At 45.6% G+C, this 15,044-nt stretch overlaps 1 protein-coding gene across 16 annotated transcripts in view; it reads left to right on the forward strand.

Annotated features, from left to right (window-relative positions):
* Positions 1–1,205: 1,205 nt before the first annotated feature.
* The window catches only part of C12H2orf42 (chromosome 12 C2orf42 homolog), a 31,914-nt gene continuing 18,075 nt past the window's right edge, over positions 1,206–15,044 (forward strand). The window contains exons 1-5 of one of the 16 annotated variants that reach the window (XM_024242150.3): positions 1,210–1,276; positions 5,284–5,339; positions 8,611–8,878; positions 9,549–10,383; positions 11,863–11,973. In XM_024242150.3, the coding sequence (XP_024097918.1) occupies positions 9,561–10,383; positions 11,863–11,973 (934 nt within the window). In that variant the 5' untranslated portion in view covers positions 1,210–1,276; positions 5,284–5,339; positions 8,611–8,878; positions 9,549–9,560. Of the gene's footprint in view, positions 2,074–5,283; positions 5,340–8,610; positions 8,879–9,548; positions 10,384–11,862; positions 11,974–15,044 lie in introns of all 16 variants that reach the window. The other 15 variants (XM_054548087.2, XM_009237206.3, XM_054548086.2 and 12 more) reach the window with 15 other exon arrangements.

A 15,044-nucleotide genomic window follows, 5' to 3' on the forward strand; every position in this document is an offset into this window, starting at 1 on the left:
ATAAACATTAGTCCTGGAATGTTCCATTTCTCTTTTTTTATTTTATTTTATTTATTTATTTATTTATTAGACGGAGTCGCTCTGTCGCCAGGCTGGAGTGCAGTGGCGCGATCTCAGCTCACTGCAACCTCAGCCTCCCAGGTTCAAGCGATTCTCCTGCCTCAGTGCCCCGAGTAGCTGGAACTACAGGCACGCGCTACCACGCCCAGCTAACTTTTTTTTTTGGTATTAGTAGAGACGAGGTTTCACCACGTTGGCCAGGATGGTCTTAATCTCTTGACCTTGTGAGCCGCCCGCCTCGGCCTCCCAAAGTGCTGGGATTACAGCCTTGAGCCATCCCGCCCGGCCGGAACGTTCCACTTCTCTTATAAATAGTTGACTAAGGTTTCCCAATAGTAAATTAACCTGCTACCACTAGTAAGTAGCCAGACTAGGGTCAGGAGAGCAGAAAACCTCATTCCAGGGTTTTCCAACACACAGGCCTCACCATGAACACATTGCACTCGGGAGCTATCTTCAGTCGTGAACGATGAGCATTTAGATTTATTCTGTGATTCCAAGGACCAGAACTAAGATATACAGGAAACTTTTTTCTAATCTCATTTTAAGAGAAAACGTTCAAGTGTAGTTCAAAGTGTACTTAAGGGAGAAAAAGTTAACTTGTCATAAACATACATGTGATAGAGGTGAATACTCGGGTGGGCAAGAACCTCCAAACAAACCCCAAATTCGCAGCTGACATCTGCTAATAATGTAGAAAATCTCGGGCGATTCTTTTTTTAATTTTCATTTTTTGTAAGGACAGGGTCTCGCTACGTTGCTCAGGCTGGTCTCGAACTCCTAGTCTCAAACGATCCTCCGCCTCGGCCTCCCAAAGTGCTGGGATTACAAGAGTGAGCCACCACGTCCAGCAACTCAAGCCATTTTTGCATCAATTACCAGCAAAAGTCTATTCTGAAATAGGACTCTCTCAGGCCAGAACGGAGTCAAGACGAGCCTTGGAGCTGTGCCAGCAGTAAGATCGGCCAGAAGCACTCCAGCTCCAAGGCAGAGAGCCTGAGCTTTACAGCCGCTAGGTCGGCGTAGATTCTACCACCGCATTCCCCCAGAGTCTCAGCGGTCTCTGAAGGAGAAAACTAAAACTCCCATAAGACAACGCGAGTTCAGGTGGGCGGCCACTTGCCGCGCGTGGGCGGCTCTGACCAATAACGATTGTCGTTACAGCGAACAGTTTGGCCCCGTTTGTAAAAGGCCGCGGCAGGCGAAGAGAGAAGAGGTGAGGGCGGTCGTCAGCGAAGGGCCCCGGGGCTCGCGGGGGGGGCGCAGGGCAGGTAAGGGGGTCGTGTTGAGCGAGGACCGAGGCGGTGGTGGGGCAGGGGTGTAGAGCTGGGGTTCCCAACGGAGAGCATGTCCAAGGAACGGCTGCCGGCGAGGTGATGCTTCTGCCTGGGCCTACTTGGGACCGGAAGTGAGCGCTCGCGCGGGGAGGATGCCGGGAGGCAGGTCCCAGGGGATATGTGTGTGTCGCTGAAGACCCATCCCGGAAGCCGGCCGGGAGGTGAGCGTCCCGGAGTCGGGCGGCCGCTCCATTGACTGCAGGGCCCCGGCGGCCTTCCTCCGCTGTTCCGAGGCCGTTGAGGGCTGATGTGCCCCAGCCTCCCACTTGTGGTTTGGCAAGCCATCCAGCCGACTACAAACCCACGTTTGTGAGTTACCTGCTGGCTGTGACACTTCCGTCAAATCTGAGTAACAGTTTCCTCATCTCTAAGATGGGTAACATGGTATCTACCTCACAGGATCGTGTGGGCAGTACACGAGTAAATGCATAGAAAGGATTTAACACGCAGTGTACTCAGCTAGTTTTATTATTTATCCGTGATGATCATTTGTTCTCTTCCCCTAACTGTGCCTCACAAGCATGAAACAGCATCCATCAAACATTTAGGTCTGGGTAGTGGTTGGATGGAAACCCACCGCGGGTTAACGCTTCCAACACCAGTCCCTTGACACTCTCCCGCCGAGGAGGCTGATTTGTAAACTTGCTGAGAAGAGACTACCCAGCAGATCTTTCAGGTTTCAAATCCAAGTTCTTTACAAGTTGTGTTAATTGTTTGTATATGCTTTCGATATAGAGTCTCTAGGAAGTAATACTAGTACATATTTTAAAATTCAAATACTGCCAGTGAAATGTAAGTCTCCCTCCTAACTTCTGTTTCCCAACTCCCATGTCGTTTCTTCTGACGCAATAGACATTGTATGTATGTGTGTATGGATAGATACATAAGTGTATCTCTGGTCTTTTTTTTTTTTTTCTTTTAAAAGAGTAAAATCAAGAATAGCATATTACAAAGTGCTGCACTTTTTTCACTCCACAGTGTATCTTTTTTTTTTTTTTTTTTTTAAGAGACAGGGTCTCACTATGTTGCCCAGGCTGGTCTTGAACTCCTGAGCTCAGTGATCCTCCCGCCTCAGCCTCCCAAAGTGCTGGGATTACAGGCGTGAGCCACCACGTCCAGCTACTCAGGCCATTTTTTTTTTTTTTGAGACGGAGTCTCGCTGTCGCCCAGGCTGGAGTGCAGTGGCACGATCTCAGCTCACTGCAGGCTCCGCCCCCCGGGGTTCACGCCATTCTCCTGCCTCAGCCTCCCGAGTAGCTGGGACTACAGGCGCCCGCCACCTCACCCTGCTAATTTTTTGTATTTTTAGTAGAGACTGGGTTTCACTGTGTTAGCCAGGATGGTCTTGATCTCCTGACCTCATGATCCGCCCGCCTCGGCCTCCCAAAGTGCTGGGATTACAGGCGTGAGCCACCACGCCCGGCCCATTTTTTTTTTTTTTTTTTTTTTTTTTTTTGAGATGGAGTTTCTCTCTTGGTGCCCGGGCTGGAGTGCAATGACACGATCTTGGCTCACCGCAACCTTTGGCTCCTGGGTTCAAGCGATCCTCCTGCCTCAGCCTCCGGAGTAGCTGGGATTACAGGCATACGCCACCACGCCCGGCTAATTTTGTATTTTTAGTAGAGACAGGGTTTCTCCATGTTGGTCAGGCTGGTCAGGAACTCCCGACCTCAGGTGATCTGCGTGCCTCGGCGTCCCAAAGTGCTGGGATTACAGGTGTGAGCCACCGTGCCCGGCCATGCCATTTTTTTTTTTTTAAACAGCTGTAAAAATATTTTATTTTCTGGAAAGTATTCCATTTTATAGGTATGCCATAATTAATTACACCAGTATCTTCTTGAGGGACATCAGGTTGTTTCTTATATTTTGCTGCTACAAAGATGCTTCATTGAGTTGCCTTATAATTTCCCTCATTTCACACATGTGGGAGTCAGTCTGTAAAATAAATTCTTAGTAGCATAATTGCTGGGTCAGAATATCAGATCAAAATATACTGATTCCAAATATGCAAGGAAGATATCAAACAAGCTCAAATTGAGGGACATTTTGTAAAATATTCGACTCTTCAAAACTGTCAGGATTAGGAAAAAGAAAGACAAACTCACGGACTCGAGGAGACTAAGGAGACATGATGACTAAATGCAATGTGGTATCTTGGATTGGATCCAGAAACAGAAAAAAGGGGCAAAGTCTAGAGTTTAGTTAATAATAATGTGGCAATGTTGATCCCTTGGTTTTGACAAATGTCCCATGTTAATATATGATGTTAACATCGGGAAACTGGGTGAGGGATGTTTGGGAACTGTGTTCTATCTGCCACTTTTCTGAAATCTAAAATTAGTCTAAAAGGTTTATTCTTTTTTAAAAGGGAGATTGAGGCTAGGCGTGGCGGCTCATGCCTGTAATCCCAGCACTTTGGGAGGCCTAGACAGGCAGATCACTTGAGGTCAGGAGTTCGAGACCAGCCTGGCCAACATGGAGAAACCCTGTCTCAACTAAAAATACAAAAAAATTAGCCAGGCTTGGTGGTGGACGTCTGTAATCCCAGATACTCAGGAGGCTGAGGCAGGAGAATTGCTTGAACCCGGGAGGCGGAGGTTGCAGTGAGCCAAGATCACGCCACTGCACCCCAGCCTGGGCGACAGAGCAAGACTCCGTCTCAAAAAAATAAAAAAATAAAAAGGGGCATTAGTGGACAACTGGTAAAATCTGAATAAATCCTGTAGTAGAGTTAATAGTATTGTACCAATGTTAAGACCTTATTTTTGACAAATGCCCCATAGTTATGTGAGATGTTAACATTTGGGGAATCTGTGTGAAAGGTAGGTAGGAAGTCTCTGTACTGTCTTTAGCTTTCCTATAAAAGCCAAAATGTAGTCGGGGGCATGGTGGCTCATGCCTGTAATCCCAGAGCTTTGGGAGGCCGAGGTGGGTGGATCATCTGAGGTCAGGAGTTCGAGATCAGCTTGGCCAACATGGTGAAACCCCGTCTCTACTAAAAATACAAAAATTAGCTGGGCATGGTGGCACGCGCCTGTAGTCTCACTTAATTGGGAGGCTGAGGCAGGAGAATTGCTTGAACCCGGGAGGCAGAGGTTGCAGTGAGCTGAGATCACGCCACTGCACTCCAGCCTGGGTGACAAAGTAAGACTCCGTCTCAATTTAAAAAAAACTAAAATGTAATAAATGTGTTGAAATAAATTTTCTAAAATTATTCCAAAATTGAAAGCATTTTTAATAAAGAAATATGCATTTATAATGTTAAAGATACTCACAAATCGCCCGCTGGAGGGCATAATCAAAAAGTAAAAGAAAAGACTGGGCGCGGTGGCTCACGCCTGTAATCCCAGCACTTGAGAGACTGAGGCAGGCGGATCACTTGAGGTCGGGAGTTTGAGACCAGCCTGGCCAACATGGTGAAACCCTGTCTCTACTAAAAATACAAAAAAGTTAGCTGGGCATGGTAGCAGGTGCCTGTAATCCCTGCTACTCTGGAGGCTGAGGCAGGAGAATTGCTTGAACCCGGGAAGTGGAGGTTGCAGTGAGCTGAGATCGCGTCATTGCACTCCAGCCTGGGCAACAAGAGCGAAACTCCGTGTCAACAACAACAACAAAAGTAAAAGAAAAGATAAAAGAGTGGAACTCCACTGTTGATGCTACAGCTATTCCTATGCTAAAGCTACAGCACCAACAGCTGGCAAACCACCTCCTCCCTTAATGACAGAAAGTTTTTTTTCCACTTTGATGATATGTTAAATCATCATTAGCAACATAATTTTTAAATTAAATTTTTCTAAGCTCTTTCATATATATAAATTGTATATATATGTGTGTGCGTATATATATATACATATACATATATGTATGTCATATTGTAATTTTGCAGATGAAAAAATCCTGAAGCTCAGAAGTTAAAGGACTTGGTCACAGAGATCATTCATGGTAAAGAGCAAACTGATCCTTCATGTTTTGACTTTGTAACAATATTCTAAGAATCCATGTGGGACTGAATGAGAATACCTACTAAAGAAGTTCATTGAGCTGGGAAGGAATGCTGTGTGAACAGGCTAATGACTCTACATCAGTGGCTTTTAACTGGGGCAGTTTTGCCTCCGGAGGACATTTGGCATTATCTGGAGACTTTTTTTTTTTTTTTTTTTTACAATTAGGGATGGGGCTTGCTACCAGGATCTAGTGGGTAGAAACCAGGGATACTGTTAAACATTCTGCAATGCATAGGATAGCCCCCACAACAAAGAATTATCCAGCCCTAAATGTCAGCAGTGCCAAGGTGGAGAAACCCTGCTATGCATCTTATTTCACAAAGCACTTGTTTTCCTTAAAAAATATATATGTGTGTGTGTGTGTGTGTGTGTGTGTGTGTGTATATATATATATATTATTTTTTTTTTTTTTTTTTTTTTGTGACAAAGTCTCACTCTGTTGCCCAGGCTGGAGTGCAGTGGTGTGATCTGTGGTGTGATCTTGGCTCACTGCAACCTCTGCCTCCTGTGTTCAAGCAATTCTCATGCCTCAGCCTCCTGAGTAGCTGGGGTTATAGACATGTGCCACCATGCCTGCCTAATTTTTGTATTTTTAGTAGACACAGGTTTTCATCATGTTGGCTAGGCTGGTCTCGAACTCCTGGCCTCAAGTGACCCTCCCGCCTCAGCCTCCCAAAGTGCTGGCAATTACAGGTGTGAGCCACTGTGCCTAGTCTTCTTTTTAAAACTTTTTTTTTGACACGGAGTTTCACTCTTGTCACCCACGCTGGAGTGCAATGGCGTGATCTCAGCTCACTGCAACCTCTGCCTCCCAGGTTCAAGCGATTCCCCTGCCTCAGCCTCCGGAGTAGCTGGGATTACAGACGTGCACCACCACGCCCAGATAATTTTTTTTTTTTTTTTGTATTATTAGTAGAGACAGGGTTTTACCATGTTGGCCAGGCTAGTCTTGAACTCCTGCCCTCAGGTGTTCCACCCGCTTCGGCCTCCCAAAGTGGTGGGATTACAGGCATGAGCCACTGCGCCCAGCCCAAAACATTTTTTTTTTTTGAGACGGAGTCTCGTTCTGTCACCCAGGCTGGAGTGCAGTGGCGTGATCTCAGTTCACTGCAAGCTCTGTCTCCTGGCTTCACGCCATTCTCCTGCATCAGCCTCCCAAGTAGCTGGGACTATAGGTGCCCGCCACCACGCCTGGCTAATTTTTTATATTTTTAGTAGAGACAGGGTTTCACCATGTTAGCCAGGATGGTCTCGATCTCCTGACCTTGTGATCCACCCACCTCTGCCTCCCAAAGTGCTGGGATTACAGGCGTGAGCCACTGCGCCCGGCCTAAAACATTTTTTAAGAAGAATAGAGACCACTGGGCATGGTGGCTCACACCTGTAATCCCAGAACTTTGGGAGGCCGAGGCAGGAGGATTGCTTGAGCCCAGGAGTTCAAAGCCAGCCTGGGCAACATAGTGAGACCCCATCTCTATAAAAAATTTATAATTAGCTGAGTGTAGTGGCACATACTTGTGGTCTTAGCTATTTGAGAGTCTGAGGCAGGAGGATTGCTTGACCTTGGGAGGTCAAGGCTGCAGTGAGCCATGATCTGCACTCCATCTTTGACAACAGAGTGAGACTCTGTCTCAAAAAAAAAAAAAAAAAAAGAATAGGGCCAGGCACAGTGGTTCATGCCTGTAATCCCAGCACTTTGGGAGGCCAAGGCGGGCAGATCACTGGAGGTCAGGAGTTCAAAACCAGCCTGGCCAACATGGTGAAACCGCATCTCTACTAAAAATACAAAAATTAGCCAGAGAATTGCTTGAGCCCAGGAGGCGGAGGTTGCCGTGAGTCGAGATCACGTCACTGCACTCCATTCCGAGTGACAGAGCAAGACTGTCTCAAAACAATTTTTTTCTCTCTACATCTTCTATAGTCCACTGATTAACAAATTGGAAAGTACAAATAAGAATAGTTTCAACATGTCCACCTTTTCATTGGTGCTATGAACTAGTCCCCGACTGTAATTTTTACTGAGTAAATGAAGCTTTGTGGCTCACACCTATAATCCCAGCACTTTAAGAGGACAAGGCAGGAGAAGCGCTTGAGGCCAGGAGTTCGAGACCAGCCTGAGCAACAAAGTGAGACCCCTGTCTCTACCAAAAAATTTTTTAAAAATTAGCCAGGCATGGCAGCATGTACCTATAGTTTCAGCTACTTGGGAGGCTGAGGCAGGAATATTACTTGAGCCCAGAAGGTTGAGTCTGCAGTAAGCCGTGATCACACCACTGTACTCCAGCCTGGGTAACAGAGCAGAAAAATGCATAAAGCACTCAAAATGTAATGTATTACTATTAGGAAGGATGAGTTATTGACCAATTATGTAACATGGCTCTAGGTGTGTTCTTTTTTTTATTTTTTAAAGAGATGGGGTTGGCCGGGCGCATTGGCTCATGCCTGTAATCCCAGCACTTTGGGAGTCTGAAGCGGGCAGATCACGAGGTCAGGAGATCGAAACACAGTGAAACCCCATCTCTACTAAAAATACAAAAAATTAGCCGGGCGTGGTGGCATGTGCCTGTAGTCCCAGCTACTGGGGAGGCTGAGGCAGGAGAATCGCTTGAATCTGGGAGGTGGAGGTTACAGTGAGCTGAGATTGCGCCACTGCACTCCAGCCTGGGTGAGCAGAGTGAGACTCTGTCTCAAAAAAAAAAAAGAGATGGGGTCCTGCTCTGTCACCAAGGCTGGGGTATAATGCAGCCTTGCTCTCCTGGACTCAGTTTGCAGCCTTGCTCTCCTGGACTCAGGTGATCCTCCCACCTCTGCCTCCAACGTAGCTGGGACTACAGGTGCACACCACCATGCCCAGCTAATTTTTAAATTTTTTTTATAGAGATGAGGTCTCACTATGTTGTCCAGGCTGGTCTCAAATTCCTGGGCTCAAGTGATCCTCCACCTCAGCCTCCCAAATCTCTGGGATTACAGGAGTGAGCCACCATGCCAGACCTCTAAAGTGTTCTTGACAACCCCCTTTGTAATGACATTAGCACCTTTTTGCCTTCTTGCAATTGGAAGTACAAAACACTTAACCATTTCCATAATCATTTCTGTCAAATATTTCTCAAGTAATTGTGAAAGACTTTGATTCCTATTCTGTTTGATTTCTAAGGAAAGAATCATCCTGTCTTTGTATAACTTTGATATTTTTTCTTGTTTTACTGCAGACTATCAAGATCTCCACTTAGGGAAGTGGGAATCTTATTTGCGGAACATTGGGCAGAAGCTTTGCCATTGGCTGGTGAAGAAGGAGGAGGCAGAATGTCTGCATTGTTACACCATACAGCTCAAACTTCAGAAGACTTTGGGTTAAGCAGTTATCATTAGTCTGCAATGATCATGTTTTCACCTGATCATTAGAAACTAATGAAACACCTTTTAGGTCTTATGAATTCAGGTTACACTGTTTTCCAGATGCCTTGGCAGCTGGTACAGGTAGGATTGGGCTGGGTTTTGTGGGGAATGATGGAAGGGAAAAAACTCATCTTTCATGTCCTCTAATTCTTGCTGAAGTTAAACATCTGGGCATGTAAAGATTAGGTTAACTTCCGTTGTTATATAGACCAGAGTTAAATCTGGAGAAATGCTTTGATTATTAGGATTTAAAAAAATAGGTATGAAAGGCAGTTTCCTTCACTTTCATTTAGTTTGTGGGTTTAAATTTATGTTGTTTTGTGGTACAGTTTAAAAATAGTGGATAGCAGCCAGGCGCAGTGGCTCACACCTGTAATCCCAGCACTTTGGGAAGCTGAGGCAGGCGGATCACAAGGTCAGGAGTTCGAGGCCAGCCTGACCAACATGGTCAAACCCTGTCTCTACTAAAAATACAAAAATTAGCTGGGCGTGGTGGTGGGTGCCTATAGTCTCAGCTATTCGGGAGGTTGAGGCAGGAGAATCACTTGAACCCACGAGGCGGAGGTTGCAGTGAGCCGAGATCATGCCGCTGCACTCCAGCCTGGGCGACAGAGCAAGACTCCGTCTAAAAAAAAAAAAAAATAGTAGATAGTTTTTTTATATTTTGCTTTCTGTACTAAATATCATAAGTGATTTTAACTTTTTGTGTGTGAAGGTATACTCATACTGTTGGGTGTATTATCTTTTGTAGGGCCTGTGAAAAATGGAACCAAATTCTCTGAGGACTAAAGTCCCAGCTTTCTTATCTGATTTGGGGAAGGCCACATTGAGGGGAATCAGAAAGTGTCCCCGATGTGGCACATACAATGGAACCCGGGGACTGAGCTGTAAGAACAAGACATGTGGAACCATATTCCGCTACGGTGCACGCAAGCAGCCTAGTGTTGAAGCTGTCAAAATCATTACAGGCTCTGATCTTCAGGTCTACTCAGTGCGGCAAAGAGACCGGGGCCCTGATTACCGATGCTTTGTGGAGCTCGGGGTTTCAGAGACGACAATCCAGACAGTGGATGGGACGATCATCACTCAGCTGAGCTCTGGACGGTGTTATGTCCCCTCATGCCTGAAAGCTGCCACTCAAGGCGTTGTGGAAAACCAGTGCCAGCACATCAAGCTGGCGGTGAACTGCCAGGCAGAGGCCACCCCTCTGACCCTGAAGAGCTCAGTCCTGAATGCAATGCAGGCCTCCCCAGAAACCAAACAGACCATCTGGCAGTTGGCCACGGAACCCACAGGTCCTCTGGTGCAGAGAATTACTAAAAACATCTTGGTGGTGAAATGCAAGGCAAGCCAGAAGCACAGTTTGGGGTATTTACATACATCTTTTGTGCAGAAAATCAGTGCCAAAAGCTTGCCAGAGCGCCGCTTCTTCTGCTCCTGTCAGACTCTGAAATCGCACAAGTCAAATGCCTCCAAGGATGAGACAGCCCAGAGATGCATTCATTTCTTTGCTTGCATCTGTGCCTTTGCCAGTGACGAGACACTGGCTCAGGAATTCTCAGACTTCCTAAATTTTGATTCCAGCGGTAGGTGGTATGGTTGACATGGTTATTATGTTTTTCTAAAGTTGCAATGAAAGAGTTCCACTGATGCATTTGGAGATTGTCTTAGCAACCTTCAGAAACAGTTGCTAGATAATTCAAATGAAAAGTCTTCCTTCTTTTTTTTTTTGAGACAAGGTCTCACTTTGTTGCCCAGGCTAGAGTGCAGTGGCATGATCACAGCTTACAGCAGCCTTGACCTCCCAGGCTTGAGATCCTCCCACCTCAGTCCCTGCAGATAGCTAGGACCACAGGCACATGCCACCATGCCTGGCTAATTTTTTTAATTTTTTGCAGAGATAGGGGTCTTACTTTGTTGCCCAGGCTGGTCTTAAACTCCTGGGCTGAAGCAGTCCTCCTGCCTCAACCTCCCAAAATGCTGGGATTACAGATGTGAGCCGCCACACCTGGTTGCATTCCTTCTTTCAGTCCCAGTCAGCACACTTGCATAAAGGTTGGTTGGTTAATTGAAATTAATGATCAAGAGACAGAATCTCTTGTTTTTTTTTTTTTGAGACAGAATCTTGCTCCATCACCCATGCTGGAGTGCAGTAGCACAACCTTGGCTCACTGCAACCTCTGCCTCCCGGGTTCAAGGAATACTCATGCCTCAGTCTCCCAGATAGCTGAGATTACAGGCGCCTGCCACCATGCCTGACCAATTTAGTAGAGATGGGGTTTCTCCATGTTGGCCAGGCTGGTCTCAAACTCCTGGCCTCAGGTGATCTGCCTGCCTCAGCCTCCCAAAGTGCTGGGATTACAGGTGTGAGCCACTGCACCCAGTCTAAAGGAACTTATTTATTTATTTATTTATTGAGATGGAGTCTCACTCTGTCGCCCAGGCTGGAGTGCAATGGCGCAATCTCAGCTCACTGCAATCTCCACCTCCTGGGTTCAAGTGCTTCTCCTGCCTCAGCCTCTTGGGTAGATGGGACTACAGGCATGTGCCACCATGCCTGGCTAATTTCTGTATTTTTAGTAGAGATGGGGTTTCACCATGTTGGCCAGGCTGGTCTCAAACTCCTGACCTCAGATGATCCACCTGCCTCGGCCTCCCAAAGTGCTGGGATTACAGACGTGAGCCACCGCACCCGGCCCAAGGAACTTATTTAAAAGCAAGCAATCACTCCATAATTTTGTTTTTGTTTTTGGTTTTGGTTTGTTTTTTGAGACAGGGTTTGGCTCTGTCGCCCAGGCTGGCATGCAGTGACATAATCATGGCTCATTACAGCCTTGACCCTCCTGGGCTCAAGTGATCCTCCCACTTCAGCCTCTCGAGTAGCTGGGACCACAGGCGTGCTAATTTTTTATTTTTTGTAGAGATGGGGTCTGCCTATGTTGCCCAGACTAGGACAATTTGTTTGGGGGATTTTTAAAAACAAATTAACTTTTTGCTACATAGAGGCCCATACTCATACTTACCCTTGGATAGGATTAATAATTCAGAAATCTTATATTTTTTAGGTGTTAAAGAGATTATTGTACCCCAGTTAGGTTGCCATTCAGAATCAACAATATCAGCTTGTGAGTCTACTGCCTCTAAGTCAAAGAAGAGGAGAAAGGATGAAGTATCTGGTAAGAGTCTGGTTGGTTGGTTTGGTGGTATTGTCTTTAGAGATTGTTTACTGCATTTTATGTCTTTGACTGAACCTCAGCAATTATAAGAAAATACTATATTTTATTTTATTTTTATTAAAATAAAGAGACAGGGGTCTTACCATCTTGCCCAGGCTGGCCTCTAACTCCAGGTCTTAAGTGATTCTCCCATCTTGGCCTCCCAGAGTGCTGGAATTATAGGTGTGAGCTACCACACCTGTCCAAGAAATACTATGTTTTTGTTGCTATGGGTTTTTTTCCTGAGAAAAGTTTTACTCTCCATTGCTGATTCTTTTCCAAGTTAAGCTAAAAGTTTGATCCCTTAGCCAAAAATAAGATCCAACCAAATTCTGCTTTTACTGTATATGTTTGTACATCCCTTAAACAGATTAATCTTATACCTTAATCTGCCTTAGGATAGTATTATGAAGTTTTCATCCATAGAGTGTTTAAAAAAATTTTGTGACAATGGTTATATTCCCCCCACTAATTTAGAAATATAGGTTATTGTCTTCATTTTCAGTATATGGAGAAACACACACATACACACACCCGCACACACATTTTTTTCTTTTTTTTTTTTTTTTTGAGATGGAGTCGTGCTCTGTCACCCAGGCTGGAGTGCAGTGGCGCGATCTCGGCTCACTGCAACCTCTGCCTCCTGGGTTCAAGCAATTCTCATATCAGCCTCCTGAGTAGCTGGGACTACAGGTGCACACCCAGTTAATTTTTACATTTTTAGTAGAGATGGAGTTTCACCATATTGGTCAGGCTGGTCTCGAACTCCTGACCTCAGGTGATCCACCCGCTGTGGCTTCCCAAAGTGCTGGGATTATAGGCCTGAGCCTGTAATAAATAAGGTGTGAGCCGCTGCACCCAGCCTTGTTTATTTATTTATTTATTTAGAGATGGAGTCTTGCTCTGTTGCCCGGGCTGGAGTGCACTGATGCGATCTCGGCTCACTGCAACCTCCACTGCCCAGGTTCAAGCAATTTTCCTGCCTCAGCCTCTTGAGTAGCTGGGATTACAGGCGCCCACCACCATGCCCGGCTAATTTTTGTATTTTTAGTAGAGACAGGGTTTCGCCATGTTGGCCAGGCTGGTCTTGAACTCCTGACCTCAGGTGATCCACTCGCCTCGGCCTCCCAAAGTGCTGGGATTACAGGCGTGAGCCACCATGCCCGGCCAGGTCACATTTTTAAATTCAAATGCTTAATACTAGTGTCAGTTAAGGACTCTAATAAATCAATATGAAAATGGTGAAGTATCCTAGTAGGTAAGCATCAAGAGACCTAGAGTCTAAACAAAATGAAAATATTACTTGGTCCACAGCTGTGGACCAAACTCCAAACTTACTAGTAAACAGAGAAATGCAAACATTTTAGAAATGCAAAATTAAAACAAGATACCTTTTGCTAGCAAATTAGCAAAGTTTTACGTGTTTTGTTTGTTTGTTTTTTAAGAGATGAGTTCTCACTCTGTTGCCCAAGCTGGAGTGCAGGGGCACAATCATGGCTCACTGAAGCCTGGACCTCCTAGGCTCAAGAAATCCTCCTGCCTCAGCTTCCCAAGTAGCTGGGACTACAGGCACGAGCCACCATGCCTGGCTAATTTTTTGGTTTGTTTTTTGTAGAGACAGGGTCTCACTGTGTTGACCAGGCTGGTCTCAAACTCCTGACCTCAAGTGATCCTCCTGCCTCAGCCTCCCAAAGTGTTGGAATTACAGGTGTGAGCCACCAGGCCCAGCTGGCAAAGTTTTTTAAAATGATGAGATCACAGGCAAAGGTAAAATCTAGGCTCTCTGGCATGGCTAGTGTAGTATACATTGCTATAATCATTGGTATATAGCTTGTAGTATCTGTTAAGATCCTTAAAATGGTCCTCCTGCCTATAAGGGAATATTGCTAGGGATGGATCAGGTGGTCATGCACAAGAGTTTTGGTGCTGGGAAGTTGAAGAAAGATGGAGAAACAAAGTGACATGGTCATTTGTGCATTTTAGAGAGGCAATTCTGGCAGGACTATAGAGCAGAAATTGTTGTTAAATGTTTACTTATTAGTCTTTCCCCTTTTTTTGGAAATGGAGTCTTGCTCTGGATCGTGCAGTGGCGTGATCTCGGCTCACTGCAACCTCCGCCTCCTGGGTTCAAGCAATTCTCCTGCCTTAGCCTCCCGAGTAGCTGGGATTACAGGCTGCTGCTACCACACTTGGCTACTTTTTTGTTTGTTTGTTTTTTGAGATGGAGTTTGGCTCTTGTCGCCCACGCTGGAGCATGATGGCGTGATCTCAGCTCACTGCAGCCTCCACCTCCCGGGTTCAGGTGATTCTCCTGCCTCGGTCTCCAAGTAGCTGGGATTACAGGTGCTCGCCACCACACCCAGCTAATTTTTGTATTTTTAGTAGAGATGAGGTTTCACCACGGGTTGGCCAGACTGGTCTCAAACTCCTGACTTCAGGTGATCCACCCGTCTCAGCCTCCCAAAGTGCTGGGATTACAGGTGTGAGCCACCATGCCTGGCCCTACTTCTAAATAATCTTTTTTAAGGAAATAATTATTGGTATAGGAAAAACATTTTGTCTGGAGATGTTGATTTTATGATTATTTAGAATATTAAAAAATTAGAAACAACTAAGGGTTAACCACTGGGGATAGTTAAATGAACCATGGTAAAGCCACTTTACCATAGAATATCAGGCAGGCATAAAAATGATTATAGCCTGGGTGCAGTGGTGCATGCCTATAGTCCAAGCTACTCAGGAAGCTGAGGCAGGAGGATCCCTTGAGCTCAGGAGCTCAAGGCTGTAGCACACTGTGATTGGACCTGTGAATAGCTACTGCATTCCAGCCTGGGCAACACAGCAAGACCTCATCTCTAAAAAATAAAAATAAAAAAAAAAGTTATAATAAAGAATTTGGGAAAATGCTCAGATCACTTGGGTAGCCAGATAAAGTATAGAATACTCAGGTAAACTTGAATTTCAGTTAACAAATAATTTTTTTTTTTTTTTTTGAGACAGAGTCTCGCTCTGTCGCCCAGGCTGGAGTGCAG

This window comes from Pongo abelii, chromosome 12 (assembly GCF_028885655.2).
Source record: "Pongo abelii isolate AG06213 chromosome 12, NHGRI_mPonAbe1-v2.0_pri, whole genome shotgun sequence".
Taxonomy (NCBI): domain Eukaryota; kingdom Metazoa; phylum Chordata; class Mammalia; order Primates; family Hominidae; genus Pongo; species Pongo abelii.